General features: G+C 50.2%; 2 protein-coding genes across 5 annotated transcripts in view; one reads left to right on the top strand and one right to left on the bottom strand.

Annotated features, from left to right (window-relative positions):
* Positions 1 to 13,874, top strand: part of LOC8027122 (glutamate receptor-interacting protein 2) — a 109,187-nt gene extending 95,313 nt beyond the window's left edge. For 2 of the 3 annotated variants that reach the window (XM_042286841.1, XM_042286842.1), the window contains exons 13-20: positions 329 to 544; positions 1,700 to 1,844; positions 6,363 to 6,508; positions 7,025 to 7,059; positions 7,146 to 7,311; positions 9,461 to 9,907; positions 10,682 to 10,959; positions 11,405 to 13,874. In XM_042286841.1, the coding sequence (XP_042142775.1) occupies positions 329 to 544; positions 1,700 to 1,844; positions 6,363 to 6,508; positions 7,025 to 7,059; positions 7,146 to 7,311; positions 9,461 to 9,907; positions 10,682 to 10,959; positions 11,405 to 11,650 (1,679 nt within the window). In that variant the 3' untranslated portion in view covers positions 11,651 to 13,874. The remainder of the gene's footprint in view (positions 1 to 328; positions 545 to 1,699; positions 1,845 to 6,362; positions 6,509 to 7,024; positions 7,060 to 7,145; positions 7,312 to 9,460; positions 9,908 to 10,681; positions 10,960 to 11,404) is intronic. The other variant, XM_042286843.1, reaches the window with a different exon arrangement.
* LOC8027113 (DNA replication licensing factor mcm2) overlaps positions 13,771 to 14,089 on the bottom strand; it is a 33,324-nt gene continuing 33,005 nt past the window's right edge. For both annotated transcript variants that reach the window (XM_040205491.2, XM_029966118.4), the window contains exon 18: positions 13,771 to 14,007. In XM_040205491.2, the coding sequence (XP_040061425.2) occupies positions 13,897 to 14,007 (111 nt within the window). In that variant the 3' untranslated portion in view covers positions 13,771 to 13,896. The remainder of the gene's footprint in view (positions 14,008 to 14,089) is intronic.

Here is a 14,089-nt window from a genome sequence, read left to right as displayed (position 1 = left end):
GCAGTTAACTTGAACTTGTTTATTTTTCAATGTTTGGAGCCTCCATTGATATACCATTTCCAAAAACAGGATTACCATGTGTACACTGGAAAGTAGAGTTCTGGTCATCTCGGTATATGTGCCAGGGAAAGCACGCGTGATTTGCCCTCAACATTTCTAGCCAGACTCCCTGAAAAACTCGAGTTCTTCCTTTTTTGGTGCATGCCCCGTAAAACACACCCCCGGGGAAAATAAAATATTGCACTTCATAACACCCACTCCACGGCGAGTCTTTCGTTCGAGACGTGCGCCAAACACGCCGTTCAGCATTGAATTTGCGTTGTGCCAGCACCCAAGCACCGGCGCCCCGGGGAGCCTCTGCTCATCTCGGATATCAAGCGGGGCAGCGTGGCGCACCGGACGGGCACCCTCCAGCCCGGGGACCACCTGCTGGCCATCGACTGCGTCCGCATGGACAACTGCACCATCGAGGACGCGGCGCAGATCCTGCAGGCCTCGGACGAAGTCGTCAAGCTCAGGATTCGCAAGGACGACGCCTTTTGCGGTGAGTGTGCCGTGCCCCTCTCCGCGCTCGTCGGCGTTTCTTATTTTTCATCTCACTAGTTGCACGCGGCATTGCCAAAGGTAACCCCCCTAAGCAGTTGGAGGAGAGGGGAAGGAGGACCCCGTTTTGTGAACCCCACATCACTTTGTTCTACTCAGAGATTAGCCAGTCACTCAAAATTTGTACAAAAGTGGCTTTCCTCTTTTTCTTTAGCCTGTGGCTTCTGCAGTACTGCGCTAAAACGGTGAGATTGAGTATAGGTGCATTGTGTGCTGTAGATGGCAGCGATTCCTGGAAGTTACATGAATGGCCCTACATAGATTAACGTTTGTTTCACTTTACCTGCGAACAAAGCGTAAGCTACAAGCATGCATAAGCATGTTGCCCTAAACAATGCACAACACAATTGTGCATGCTCTGCAGGTATGCCGAAATCCTGAAGCTCGCTCTTGCAGCTTCCACGCTCGCACTTGAAGTGAAACAGAGTATAACGAGAAAAGGTGGCCGTGGATCTTCAAGTTTGACCTCAGAGAAAAATGAGGAAGCAATGTTCAGAAATCTAAACTGTACAATAATAAAAAAAAAAGAAAAAAAGGCAGGACAGGTTGTTGCAAACATACTACATGTTCCTGCACATTTCCCCCCCCCTCTTCCCCCTTCCCCTTACCCCCCGCCCCGCCCGCCCGCCCCCCCCCCCCCCCCCCCCCCTCCCCCGAGTCCAAACATGCACGCACAACGTCATGATAGAGTTGGGGAATTTTTGCTGTATCTCAGTTTTTACTTTTTCTATGAAACAGCTCGCATACACAACTCTTTCGGCCTGTTCACACATATACCGCAGTGCTACCTCGGTGCTGTTAGTATGCACCGGAAATAGCGCTCACCTGACACAGTTTCAACTTCGCGTAATATTAGTGATGCAGCACCGGTAAAGTGCTGCATCCATGCTAAGTTACATTCAAGTTATTGCTACACGAGCGCCACTCCTACTGTTGATATGGCGCTGCAACGTATGTGCGAACCGGCCTTTTATGTCGATGTTTGTCCAAGAAAGCTCCTTCTACAAGCAGATCCGTTGCATGACGAAAGCGCGCGGGGTGGGAGGTTCCCCGTCGGCTAATCGTTCAGTCGTAACCCGACGTCCACTCCCCCCAGAAGAACCAGACGCGACGGGCGCCGTGGTCTTCACGGTGGAGCTGGCGAGGCACGGGGGGCCACTGGGCATCACCATCTCGGGCACCGAGGAGCCCTTCGACCCCATCGTCATCTCAGGCCTCACCGAGGGGGGCCTGGCCGAAAGGTGGGCCCCGGCTCTTTGGTCTCCTCCACCTTAAACGCCCACCTACAGAACCTTTCCCCACTAGAGCAAGCTTCTGAGCTGCTACTCCCCGCAGAAAGGAGGGCGGTCTCCCTCCTCCTTGAACGGAAAAAAGGAATCAACAGACAGTTTCCTCCTTTCTGGCTGCTCGTCAGCCTTCAAGGTCCGTTCTGCTTACGACCGAGTTCTCATAACCTCTTATGACGAGAGAACAAGCTGGCACGCTGGCGTCACCTATGAGTCTGCACCGGAACTGCATTTCACTAGAGGGAATGTTTTGCAGTATTGGCAAGATTCAGCGCACATACTGCCTAGTATGTTTATATCAGTCAAAAGTTTCTTGAGCCAATAAAAAGGAATGATGCGCAAAAAAAAAGGAGTGCTCCACAGCTACTCAATAGATGCCGCCACTTTGTGCTCTCGTCGTAAGAGATTCAATTCAATTCAGATTTTATTTACTTCATTTTATGGAGAGGGAGACAGGACAAAAAGTCCGAGGACACCTAAGCACTTCTTACGAGTTCTGAATGCGAAAGCATGCCATCTGCGACGTACTCCTTCCGCCTTGCATTGTCGAAGGGCCTCGTCCTTTTGCCGCCCGAGATTCTTTGAATCGTGATCCGCTTGTGCCTCCCGACGGCTGAGCGTGCGCTCTCGCGAAGTGACCGTGCCGTGCCTCCGGAGTCTGCCCGCGCAGGCTCTGGAGGCTCCACGGCCAGCTGCTTTCTCTCACCGGTGGCCGGACCGCTGTGCCCCCATGGAGAGGGCTTCTCTGGTGGCGTTCCTTGGAAATATGCCGCGCGAGAGCCAATGGGAGCCTCATTCCTTGAAAGTATGATGCGCGACAGCCAATGGGAGCCTATCCATCAAATTTCTGTTACAGATGACAGGCTTCGCTCCATTGGGACAGGGGAAGGTGCCATTTGGCGTGGCTTCATAAACTGATGACGTCGGTTCGCTCCATTGGATAGTTAATGTTTCTGCATTGAAATCATAGACTGCAAGAGGTTGTGAGGTGTTCGGTCGTAAGTAGTTGCAAGTGTGTGAATGGGGTCGGCGGTTTGGATTAGAATGCAGTCTGCATTACCTAGGATATCTACTACGTTACACATTCCAGTAAAATTGGACCTTGAAATTCAGCAAATTATTCTAGTTACCAAAATTGTTTCCTCGGTAAACAATTGGGTAAATGATCTGTAATCACGAGTTGGTGAGGCGATAAGCAGGCTTACCACCTCGTGATCAGCTTTTCGGTTCAGATTGCATTCGGGGACGACTGACTCCGTTATGACTGCTCACAACTGCTTGTGACGAGATGGTTGCTATGGCAACCGAGGTTTGTGCAAAATCTGTTGGAGTGGAATGCAAGGAGTCGGTAATGCAGTCACTTGTACTCAAACACAAGTGTCTGAACCAGACTTTACTGAACTTTTTGGTGATTGGCATAAATCTTGCTAATCACGTGGAATATCCAATATTCAAAACAAAACATGTAAGGTTTAAAACGTTGCGGGCGTTGCTCCGCAACATTAGAAACCTTCCAAATCAGCGCCCAAATTTAGCGCATAATTTTGTTTGGCGACTACTTCACTTGGCAAGCGGTTCTCAGTGAAGTGCTATCACCTTACGATCAATTTTCTCATCTCCAAGTTACCTGCGATTGGCTCCGATCAATAAACTTTAAACACTGCCTTCACAATTTTGAGGAAAACATTGGAGAGAATTCCTGATGGCAAGTGATGTCGTTTTTCGAGTAAAAAAAAAGCGTAAACAACATGCATTGCACAAAAACTGTTTTCGCAAATGAACCAACTACCGTAATATCCCGAGTCATCGCCCATCCCCGAGCCATCGCCCACCCCATTTTTCGGGCCAATATCGATTTCCGAAAAAACACCGAGTCATCGCCCACCCCTTCGAATACCCCAGCGCGGACTCTGCGATCCGCGAACACTCATCCTACCCGAATGACGCGGCCGCGGACCTTACAGTTGGAGGACGTCCTTGACAAAGTAAAATGAAGGAGGGAAAGACACTTCTTTTTGTTTACGCATTTCCTCCGTGAGCGACCCCGAAGTGGTCGTGTATCCGTGCGAAAAGAAAACGATGGAGATAACAAAATAAGAGTTTGTTAATGTATCCGCGGAGTGTTAGGTCAAAGTCTGTCTCCGCCGAAGTAAGGTCCCCACGAACCCGCTCCTTCTTCCCGCCCGTCGCGACCGCGGTTGTGTAATATTTTAGGCAAAGCCAACGCGTAAATAAAGCTTTGCTGGAACGCCCTACACAGACGTTCGCAGAGCGTCCCAACCGTGCATTGATAGCCTGCCGTCCACGGACGCACGTATGTACGCACCAAACAAGAAAGTTGCGCAAGAGCTTGCAATTGACAAGGCGCCCGACTTGGCCCGACGCCAAAGTATTTGCCAACGCGACCGCCGGCTTTCCCGCTTTCCCAGCATTGCTCTTGGTCGCTTCTTTGGTCCGCTCGCTCGCTCGCTCGCTCGTTGCGCCTGGTCGGTTTTTCTATTTTCTTGTAGACTTTTCTTTATTTTTTATTTTTTTACTAACTAGGATCGAGAACATAGTGGTGACATTCTTTCACGGAACAAACAATCGCGCTATATGCAGATCGGCGGTGTTTCTAGCGCGTATGCAAGCAACGGCCTTCGCTATAGTAAAATATTCTTTCGTGAGCATTTTTTTCTATAAAATAATGAAACTAAATCGAGTTTTGAGTTTGATGTATCTCTTGTGCATCAGCGCTAGATACGCAGAAAGAAATAGGCGTTTTTTTCCGTTTTTTTTTTTAAGTGTTTGTGCTCACCCACCGAGACATGGCCCACCCCACTTTTTTAATGAATTTCAGGCGGTAGTGGGGTGGGCGATGACTTGGGATATTACGGTAGATCAAGTTGTGTTCTTTTGGGATTAGGTACTACAGTAGATCGAACGTCATTTCGTCGATACTCGTCTTGGAGAACGGGAACATTTTATTAAAGCTCGGTTTAGAGAAAGTGGAGCCTTAATTTAGAAAGACTTCATTTAGCAAAAAAGAATGCTGTTTAAAAAATGCTTCCCTGCTTTGCGCGTGTATCACTGGGGCGTGTGTTAATAGACCCGCCCCCCAGTCTGTGGCGGCTCATTACAGAAATGCTAACTCACCCTGACCCATCCATACACGCCGCTTCGTAGCAGCAAAATTCGCTAAAAGGAGGCTCACTGCCATTTTCTCTAAACTGGGTTCCTCTATGAAAGGATTCAATAAACTGGGATTGATAAAGCGGCATCTGCTAAAACAAGCTTCTCTAAATTTACTACATGCCTCCGGTTGTTTATGCGTTTGGCCTGACTGCTGGCTGACTTATGCCACGGTGTAAGATATACCTATATATATATATATATACATATATACATATAGATATACATACATACATGTGTGGACACCGCGCGCGTTGCAGTTTACAGACAAAGTCCTCTTCTCGCCTTGGTTGCAGGCAGTGCCACCAGATATGTGGCTAGTGGCAGTCTGTCGCGGGCCAGAGGCATCCATTTTACCAAAGCTCATTTTAGTGGGCGCTGGTTTAGAGACCCCCGTTTATAGAATCCCCTTATAGAGGAACCCAGTTTAGAAAAAATGGCGATGAGCCTCCTTTTTGGCGAATTCAGTCGCCGTGAAGCGGCGTGTACGGGTGGGCCAGGTAGGCTAACATTTTTGTAATGAACAGCCGCAGACTGTCGCTGCGAAGCAGTGTGAACGGGAGAGGGGGAAGCCGGGTGGGTTAACACGCACCCCAGTGATACACGCGCAAAGTGGGGGAATCTTTTTTTAATTGGCGTCCCTTTTACGATGAACGGCGGTTCTCTAAACTGAGGTTCCGCTTTCTCTAAACCAAGCTTCCATAAAATGTGTTTGTTCTCTAAGACGTGTTTCGATAAAATGGCGTTCGATCAATTGTAGCGAGTCCGTCGCGGGGCCGGTTTCCTGCGTTTGTTTATGAGAGACATGCTTGTTTCTAAAGTAGTTTTCTGGGTGTGCCAGATAATGTGGAACTTGGCACTTGCGCTATGCATACTGCTTAGACACTGCTTTGTCATTGACTAGTTTCGTGTTGCAACGGTGCCAGTAAGTTTTATGAAGGCGTTAAAGCAGAGAGATCTCTGGCAAGGTGTTCAAGCCAGCGTCCGTCAAGGTACGAGCAGAAGCTCCGAGGGGAAAGGATGTGCGCCCAAACGAGACACTTCTCGAGGTTTTGTTTCTTTCTTTTTTCTCAGTTGTGCCATCTGGATGGTGAAGGCTACTTGGGCGCATGCTAAGAGGACTTTATCTGGTCGATTGCGTCATAGCGTTCGCCGTGCCAAGAACTTTGTTTCTGGGGCAGAGGCCTGGTCAGGCTTTGCAACCTTTCTGCCTCTGCCTCCCGTTCGGATGTATTCCCGGAAACTCTTAATCTGTTTGTTGTTTTGAGCCAAGCCCACACAATGTTGGCCACCGTTTCCCAGGACGGGTGCCCTGCACGTGGGTGACCGGATCCTGGCCATCAACGGCCAGAGTCTGAGGGGAAAGCCGCTCAGCGAGGCCATCCTCTCGCTGCAGAACTCGGGAGATGTCGTCACCCTCAAGATATCCAAGTCACCCATCAACCAGGGTATGAAAAGCCGCCGGTATGGCTGTAAACGGAATCTGATAGACCTATCACACTTATCTGTTCAGGGGCCTTGCTGCGCATCTCTCTGTTCAACGTTTTTATTGTACAACTGTCTAACATAAGCAGCTTGGCACCTGCAGTATTAACGAACAGTGTGACTCAATTCTTTTAACATAGAATACAGTTTTTGGCTAGGAGGCAATTCTGAAGAGAGGTAATGTCGCCGACAGATGCAACATTACGGACAGATGCAATGTTATGGACAGATGCAACGTTATGAACAGCTGCAACATCACAGACAGATGCAACACCAAGGACATATGTAACGTCATAAACAAAGCACATAATTTTTTCAATAAATTTGGAGGGAAAGTTAACCAGGTAATGTGACGTCACAGTGTCACATGTCTTTTGTGAACATATTCTACATTCACGTTAGCTTGAGGGAGTGTTTCTCTTTTTAGAAGGAGGCCATTTTCTTTAAAAACAAATTGGTTTGTTGTTTACCTCTCGCAGGTCTAGACCCCACCAAGATTGAACGACCAAAAGAGGTAGGCCATCACAAATTTATGTATTTCTCAAGCAACTCTCGATGCGCAAAAACTGACCAATCGGTGATGATGCTTTTGTTTTTCAGCCCGAGCCTAGCAGTTACCTCAGCATGTATGGCACACCCATCCCCAGCGTCGATAGCGCCGTGGAATCCTGGGACAGCTATGGCGGGCCAGAGGCCATGGCGGCCCTCGCCAATGGGACGGCTCCGACCAAGCCGACGTCCGCTGGCATTGGCCAGCACGAAGCCGGTAAGACTTGGCCTCCCCTGACATTGAACGTGCCACGAGAGAACCTCGCTGTTCTGAGGACGACGTCTGTGACAAAGTGAAACAAAGGGGGGAAAGACACTTCACTTTGTTTACGGACTTCCTCCCCAATTTCCTAGGCCCCGAAGTCGCAGAATGCAACGTCAAAGTTTGTCTCCACCGCAATAAGGTCACCATAAACTCGCTCCTTCTCCCGGGACGTAGCGACCGCGGGTGGCAAGATTGTATAACGTTTAAGCTAAAGACAATGGGTAAATAAAGATTTGCCGGAACGTTTGTAAAGCACAGACATTTGTAGAGCATCCCATTTCGAGCTTCGTTTTCGTGGTGCCGTCAACGCCACGCAGCCATGCTGCCTCAACCCGCGCTGACGGCACGCCGTGCACAGACGCACAGCGTGCGTCTGTGCACGCCGTGCAAAAGTACTTGCCAATGCGATTGCCGGCCTTTCCGCTGCCCCAGCTTCGTCGCTTCTTTCATCTATGCGCTCGCTCGCTTGTTGCACCTGGTTCATTTTTCTACTTTCTTGTTGGCTCATTTTTTTTTACTCCATTTATTTTTTAATCTATAGATCAGTAACGAAGGGAACATGGTGGTTTTAGAAATGTGCTTTCACGGAACGTTCACGCTTTATGCCGATTGACTGTGTTCAATGTGCGTACGCAAGCGTCCGACTTCAATGTAGTAAAACATTCTTTCATGATAATTTTTTTTATAAAATAAAACTAGTTCGAGTTTTTAGCTTATTGTACTTCTGTACAGCCACACTAAATACATAGAAAAAAGTGGGCATTTTTTTAGCTTTTCTATTTTTTTTTTGCTTACCCACCGAGACATGGCCCACCCCAATTTTTTCTTTATGAATTTCAGGCAGCAGGGGGAGATTACGGTATATACAAAATAAAATCGAAAAAGCTAAAACACGGATGATAAGGATATCATCCACATTTTCGTGCAGCCAGCCTCGTGTCAACTGCACAAGTGGAGTTTTAGTTAATTATTTAGCTAAGCAGTATGTTTTTTGCAATTCGCAGCATCTGCCATGGCTAGCAGTTCTTATTCCTTTGTCTTTTTTAATGCGTTAGCATTAGAAAGCTCGTTTTGACGAAAACCCGGAGGTGTCTCATTTGTCAGCGCTGGGGAAAGAGAGGAGGGGAAGAGGGTGACACGTGCGATGCTCCCATTGGTCCAAAGTGCTGACGTCATTATGCGTCCTCGCCCTCTCTCCTCGGCGCTGACAAACTGACGGACACTGCCGGGTTTCCGTCAAAACGAGCCCTTTCGTTTTCATCAGTCACGTGCACAGCTGGCGAGGAGCTAGAGAGGAGGACACACCACGGCGCGGTGAAATGTAGGCGTGCTCAGTCAACACAGTTAAGAAAGCCGAAATGCTGAATATTCCTGAGCCACTAAAGGGCACCGTAGGCCAAAGATTGGATGCGACTTCGGCCTCGGCGTTCAACTAGGAGTTGTTCCCTTCCTGATTGGACACGAGCTCCAGCCGAAAGCCGACGCAGCAGTACAGTCGCCTTCTTTAGTGATGCAGGAAAATTCAGCACTTAGGCTTTCTTATCTATGAGGTGTTGGCTCAGTTGCCACTCTGCCTTTGTCCTTCGCTTTTGGCTTCCATAGTAGCGGTACGTGGGCTGTGACGTGTGTGTGTAGTTAAAACTATGAATGCTGTTCTCTCCACGAGCAATATGGACATGGTTCCTCCCATGGGTGGTAAGGATGACTGTATCCAAGGGCGTCAACGTGCTCTGACAGGCAGAGTACAGAAAAGGGGTGGAAAGAATTACAGAAAGATCCATTGGTGGATTTTTAGGGAATCCGTTAGCATGACACTTGGAAAACGCTAACACTGACCCTGTAACGAGGCCAAAAAGATGCAGCAAAGAATAGAGGGATGAAAAGAGAAAGTCAAAACAGGAAAATGAAGGGGCCAGCGTTAGCGATTCCCAAAGGGGAACGTGTGTGGCGTTTCCCAAGGGTCATGCTAAAGCATTCCTTAAGAATCCACCAATGGATCTTCCTGTAATTTTTCTCAACCACTCTATCAGTAAGAAGTTTCGAAAGACTGTGCTTAAACACACTTTGAAAATTCTTGTTTTCTCAACCTTAATCCGCGCAGACATCGCCGGCATGGCCGCACCTCCTCCTCCGACGCAGCAGCCCAACAGCGGCACCTCGGCCGAACTCGCGTCCTGGGAGCGAGACGTGTGGGGTCACCGACGTCCCGCCAACCTCTCCTCTCCCCCCGGCCCCGCAAACCTGCCCGCTCCGCCCGCCGTAGGAAGCGGCCACTCCGCCGCCTCCGACAGCGGGTCCGCCGACTGGACCAAGGTCCTGGAGGACTTGGAGACGTGTGGGCAGTCCAAGCTCCTCCGGCAGATAGAGCGGAGCATCATGGGCAGCTTGCCATCCATCGCTCCGCTGCCCAACCCGGAGCCCGGGGGCTTGCACTACGACGACCTGTACGGGTTCCAGACGCGGGGCGGGGGCCAGCAGTCCGATGACACCACATCCACCGAGTGCGAGTTCCAGGCAGCCGCGGCAGAGCGAGAGGCCAGATACGCGGGTGAGTTCAGGGACGGATTTAAGAGGGGGGGGAAGGGGGAAGTGAAGGGGGGGGGGGGGCAAAAAGTGCAACTGCCTCCCCCAAGGAGCCCCTAACAACTTTTTTTATGAAAAAGAAATCATATGCCAGTTCTCTTCATGAAACAATTCCTCGTCCTTGGTGAAATAGCATAAAGCCCCACTACCCCTTTTCCGCGAGCCAAATTCTCACCACCACCCCACAGACATCTGTTGTTCATGGACACAGAAATAAAGAGATGATGATGGAAGCCTCTCGTAAATCGGGGGGTAAATCGGCCCCCGATTTACGAGAGAAACTGACATTTCGAGACAAACTTTCAGACGCTTCATTCTGTCGGGCGCGAGAGGGTCCGGGTGGTCTCAAGGCGCTATCGCCCATACTCGAGTCGGGAGGGCAGAGAAAGGGGACCGCCGAGGGAGCACCCGATTCATCAATTTCATGCTTTCTCGCGTTTCTGTAATGGCACCTTAAAGAGATGCTAGCTGGTGACAATCCATAATGCCTGTGATGTTACATCTCTATTGGACACTTAAAAATCATGGACACATGTAAGTCACAAACAGATTAACACCATGGACAGATGCCACATCACGGGCAGATGCAATGTCGTGGGCAGATCTAACGTCGCAGACAGACGTAATATCACAAACAGATATAGCATAACACACAGATGTGACATCACCGGCAGAGCACTTTTATATAGTTGGGACGGTCGCAGACGACCGACGCAGCGCCGCTCCCTTGAACTTCCAGGGCGAGGGGAACAGGCGCCGCCCTTCACGCTGTCCCCCTACGAGGAGGAGGGCCGGCTGGATGAGGGCGCTCTGACCCCCCTCCCTGGTTACCCCGAGCCGGCCCCGATCCCCATCGAGGTGCACCGGGTGACGCTCTTCAAGGACAAGGTCTACGAGGACTTCGGCTTCAGCGTTTCCGACGGCCTCTACGACAAGGGCGTGTATGTCAACCGCGTCAGGCCGGGGGGCCCCGCTGACATGAGCGGCATCCTCAAGCCCTACGACCGTATCCTACAGGTGCGGTTTTGATTCGTGACGTTCGATTAAGGCGAGGCTTTTCCGCCGACACCCTCGTGGAACAAAATGCGCCACCCAATTACTTCTCCGCAACACGTCACAACCGATTTTTGCGGCTCGTTTAAACAGGTGAGCGGCGTTCGGCAACTTTCGGTTCCTTAGGAAATTTTGTTTAGCTGTTGTCAAAGGACAATGGTGGTCTGCAGACCTGTCTAAGCATGGTTCTGGAAACTACCGTCTGGAGGTTTCAGAATCATGCTTGCACGGGCTTGCAGCTGATTGTCGTCATTTGTCGAAAGTGAAACAAAATTTCCTAAGGAACCCGAAGTTGCCAAACGCCGCTCACCTATTGGGTTCGACCCGTTTGGATGGACGCGGTACGCCGTCAGCCCTTGTCGGTCGCACGTCAAATAAGCTCCGATGGTGCACTTTTGCTTTCCGCTAGGTGAACGAGACAAGGACGCACGACTTTGACTGCTGCCTGACCGTCCCGCTGATGGCTGCGGCCGGCGATCGGGTGGAGCTCATCGTGAGCCGCCCGGCCTACGTCAACGGCAGGGGGGCGTCCTCGCGGTCGAACTACGAGGGCGCCTCCTTCCACCCGTGGATAGACGACAACGACCGGGAAGACTGTTCCTCGCCCCCCAACGGACCCCGGCCCAGCTCCCAAGTCCTCACCAAGACACTCTGAGCCAAGCCAAGCCGAGCCAATACCGCCTAGAAGACGAGTCCCGCGCACAACATCGTTGCTAGTGAATGCCCGACCCGCGCCAAGTCGCGTCCTTCGTGGTGTCGCCGGCTGCTAGTGCTAGGTGGCGCTGTGTGGACCCACTAGTGATGATGTTTGGATGGGAAAGGCCTTATCTTCTAGGTACTTCTAAACCCTCCTAAATACTGACAAGAACAGCCGGTTGTCTCTTTGCGAGAAAGAACTGTCCTCGCTACGGATCTATACTAGCCAGTTCCAGAGTCCTCACCAAGACCCTCCGATCCGAGTTGAGCCACGTCCCGCCCCCCCCTCTCCTCCAAAATGCTGGCGAGATCATCCAATCGTCTCTTTGCGAGAAAGAACCGTCCTCGCTAGGAACCCCAACTCGCTTTATTTACAACACTGCATGGCTTGAAAAGTAAGTTTAACTGATCCTAAGGATCCCAGTGTCCACCCCCGAAAAGCTAGGGCGTCTGCTTTTCCGCAAAGCACTATGGAGAGCCGATCGATGTGATTTTCGAAAGGAGTTTGGCGGACAACGAGGCCATGCTCGATGTCACGGTGCAGGCTGTTTTTTTAAGCCTCGTCATTCGCCGAGTGTCCTCCGTAGATCGCAGCAATTGGCCCTCCCAAATGCTTTGCGGGAAAGTAGACGCTCCTGATTTTCTAGAGTGTGCACCTCATTACTGCGAAGCAATCCCAGATGATTTAATATTAATAACAGCAAATTTTTGCTGTTATTGACATGGCTTCCGACACCCGGCCGTACGCAAGGCCTGTGGTGAGACATCAAGGCCCGTTCACACACTTCGTTTGATCACGACCGACGGAGGCGAGGCCGATTCCTAGGCCTCTAGGGACTGGCTGCGCGACAATGCAGCTAATCGTGAGCTGTCGCAGGAGGCTTAGAAACCGGTTTCTTCTCGGTCGTAGTCAAGCGCGAGCGTGTACAGGCCTTTAATGCAGACATCGAAACGGAAGAAATTTGGAACCTCTAGAAGACAGTTGCAGCTTGCACATCACGAGCGCACTTGGAACAAATTGTAGAGAGCATCCGTCTTTATGCCGGCTTTCCAAATCGCCCACGAGTTCCCGTCTCTCTTTACCTTCCTAAATGCTCGAACGTCCCTTTCCGACTCAACTGATCAAACAAACTCACCGTAATCGGACACTCGAGAGACGCAGTCTTGCATGGTCTTTACGCCCAATCAAAAGCACCCCATCTCTGCGTCCCTATCCAAGCAAACGTGTACATAGTAGTTGAAAAAGCTTGAAACGCCGGAGAAGATAGGACTGTCTACACCCACCCGAGACGCGCACGCCGCAAACCGTCTGCGGTTTCAAACGTACAAACCGAACTCTTGTCGTCGGCATTTTTTTTACTTTTGCACTCGCCTCGTGCTTCTCCGTGGGGGAAGCGTAGACACCGACGAACAAACATCTAAACTCAGAGTTTTCCAACTTTACGAGCGTTTCCGTTGGTGTTTTCGACCCGCTGAGGCTGCTTTGTGCAATTGCCTTTTCTTGCGACCGAGTGCGTCACCACCTCTCTCAAGGTCTGTTACGAGTGGATGCACTGGCGCAATCTACGAGATGGCCCCGCCTCGTAGATAATTGTGAGGTGTACCCACTACATACGAGAAATGGTCAGTTATAATGTTGTTAAAGATTTTCGAACCATTAATAAAAAAACAATGTGCAAAAAAAAAAAGGGGAAATATACAAAAATTGTGACTGTTCCACGGCTACCCAACAAATGGCATCAGCGCTTACTCCCGTTGTATAAGAGATCACAAGAGGTTTTAACGTGCTCAGTGGTGAGCAGTCGCAAGTGTGGGAACCGGCCTTTAAACGTATGGCAGGTCGTTCCTTTCCCTGTGGCGTTGTTGCGTTAGTCATCAAATGAGTCAACACTAGTCGAACGATTGCCATTTCTCGCCTTTGTAAATAACTGGACGAAGACCCACCAAACAAGCGATGATGACGACAGCTCGAAACCGCCCCGGCAGTTGCCAACTGATTGTCTCAAGTTCCTCGCTCGAGACAATCTTTCTCAAAGTGCCTCTCTGTTCCTCATTAGCGACGGATCTTGTTCTGCAACATTTGTTGTTGTGTTTTTTTTTATTCTTTTCTGTACAAAGTTTGCCCTGGTTGTCTCTTTCTGAGTCTTTTTTGGAAAACGATTAAAGGACTGACGTACCCCGTTGCCCTTTTCTCGCGCGCATTTCTCAGAAGGCGAGGACGACGAGGTGGCGAGTTGCGTCGTGCCTGAAGTGGTGCGACCGAAACATGTCGCTCTCGAAGAAGGTCCTCAGATTGCGGATGTTCAGCTGGTTGGCCTGCGAAATACGAAACATCCGCAACACTTGAGTAAGAATAAAAAAAAGTCCCGCTTTGGGTGTGAGAATCTTAAGTACTGTA

This window comes from Ixodes scapularis, unplaced genomic scaffold, assembly GCF_016920785.2.
Source record: "Ixodes scapularis isolate PalLabHiFi unplaced genomic scaffold, ASM1692078v2 PGA_scaffold8__174_contigs__length_109621045, whole genome shotgun sequence".
Classification (NCBI taxonomy): Eukaryota; Metazoa; Arthropoda; class Arachnida; order Ixodida; family Ixodidae; genus Ixodes; species Ixodes scapularis.
Note: the sequence above shows the minus strand (reverse complement) of the source record. Positions and strands in the feature narration are given on the sequence as shown.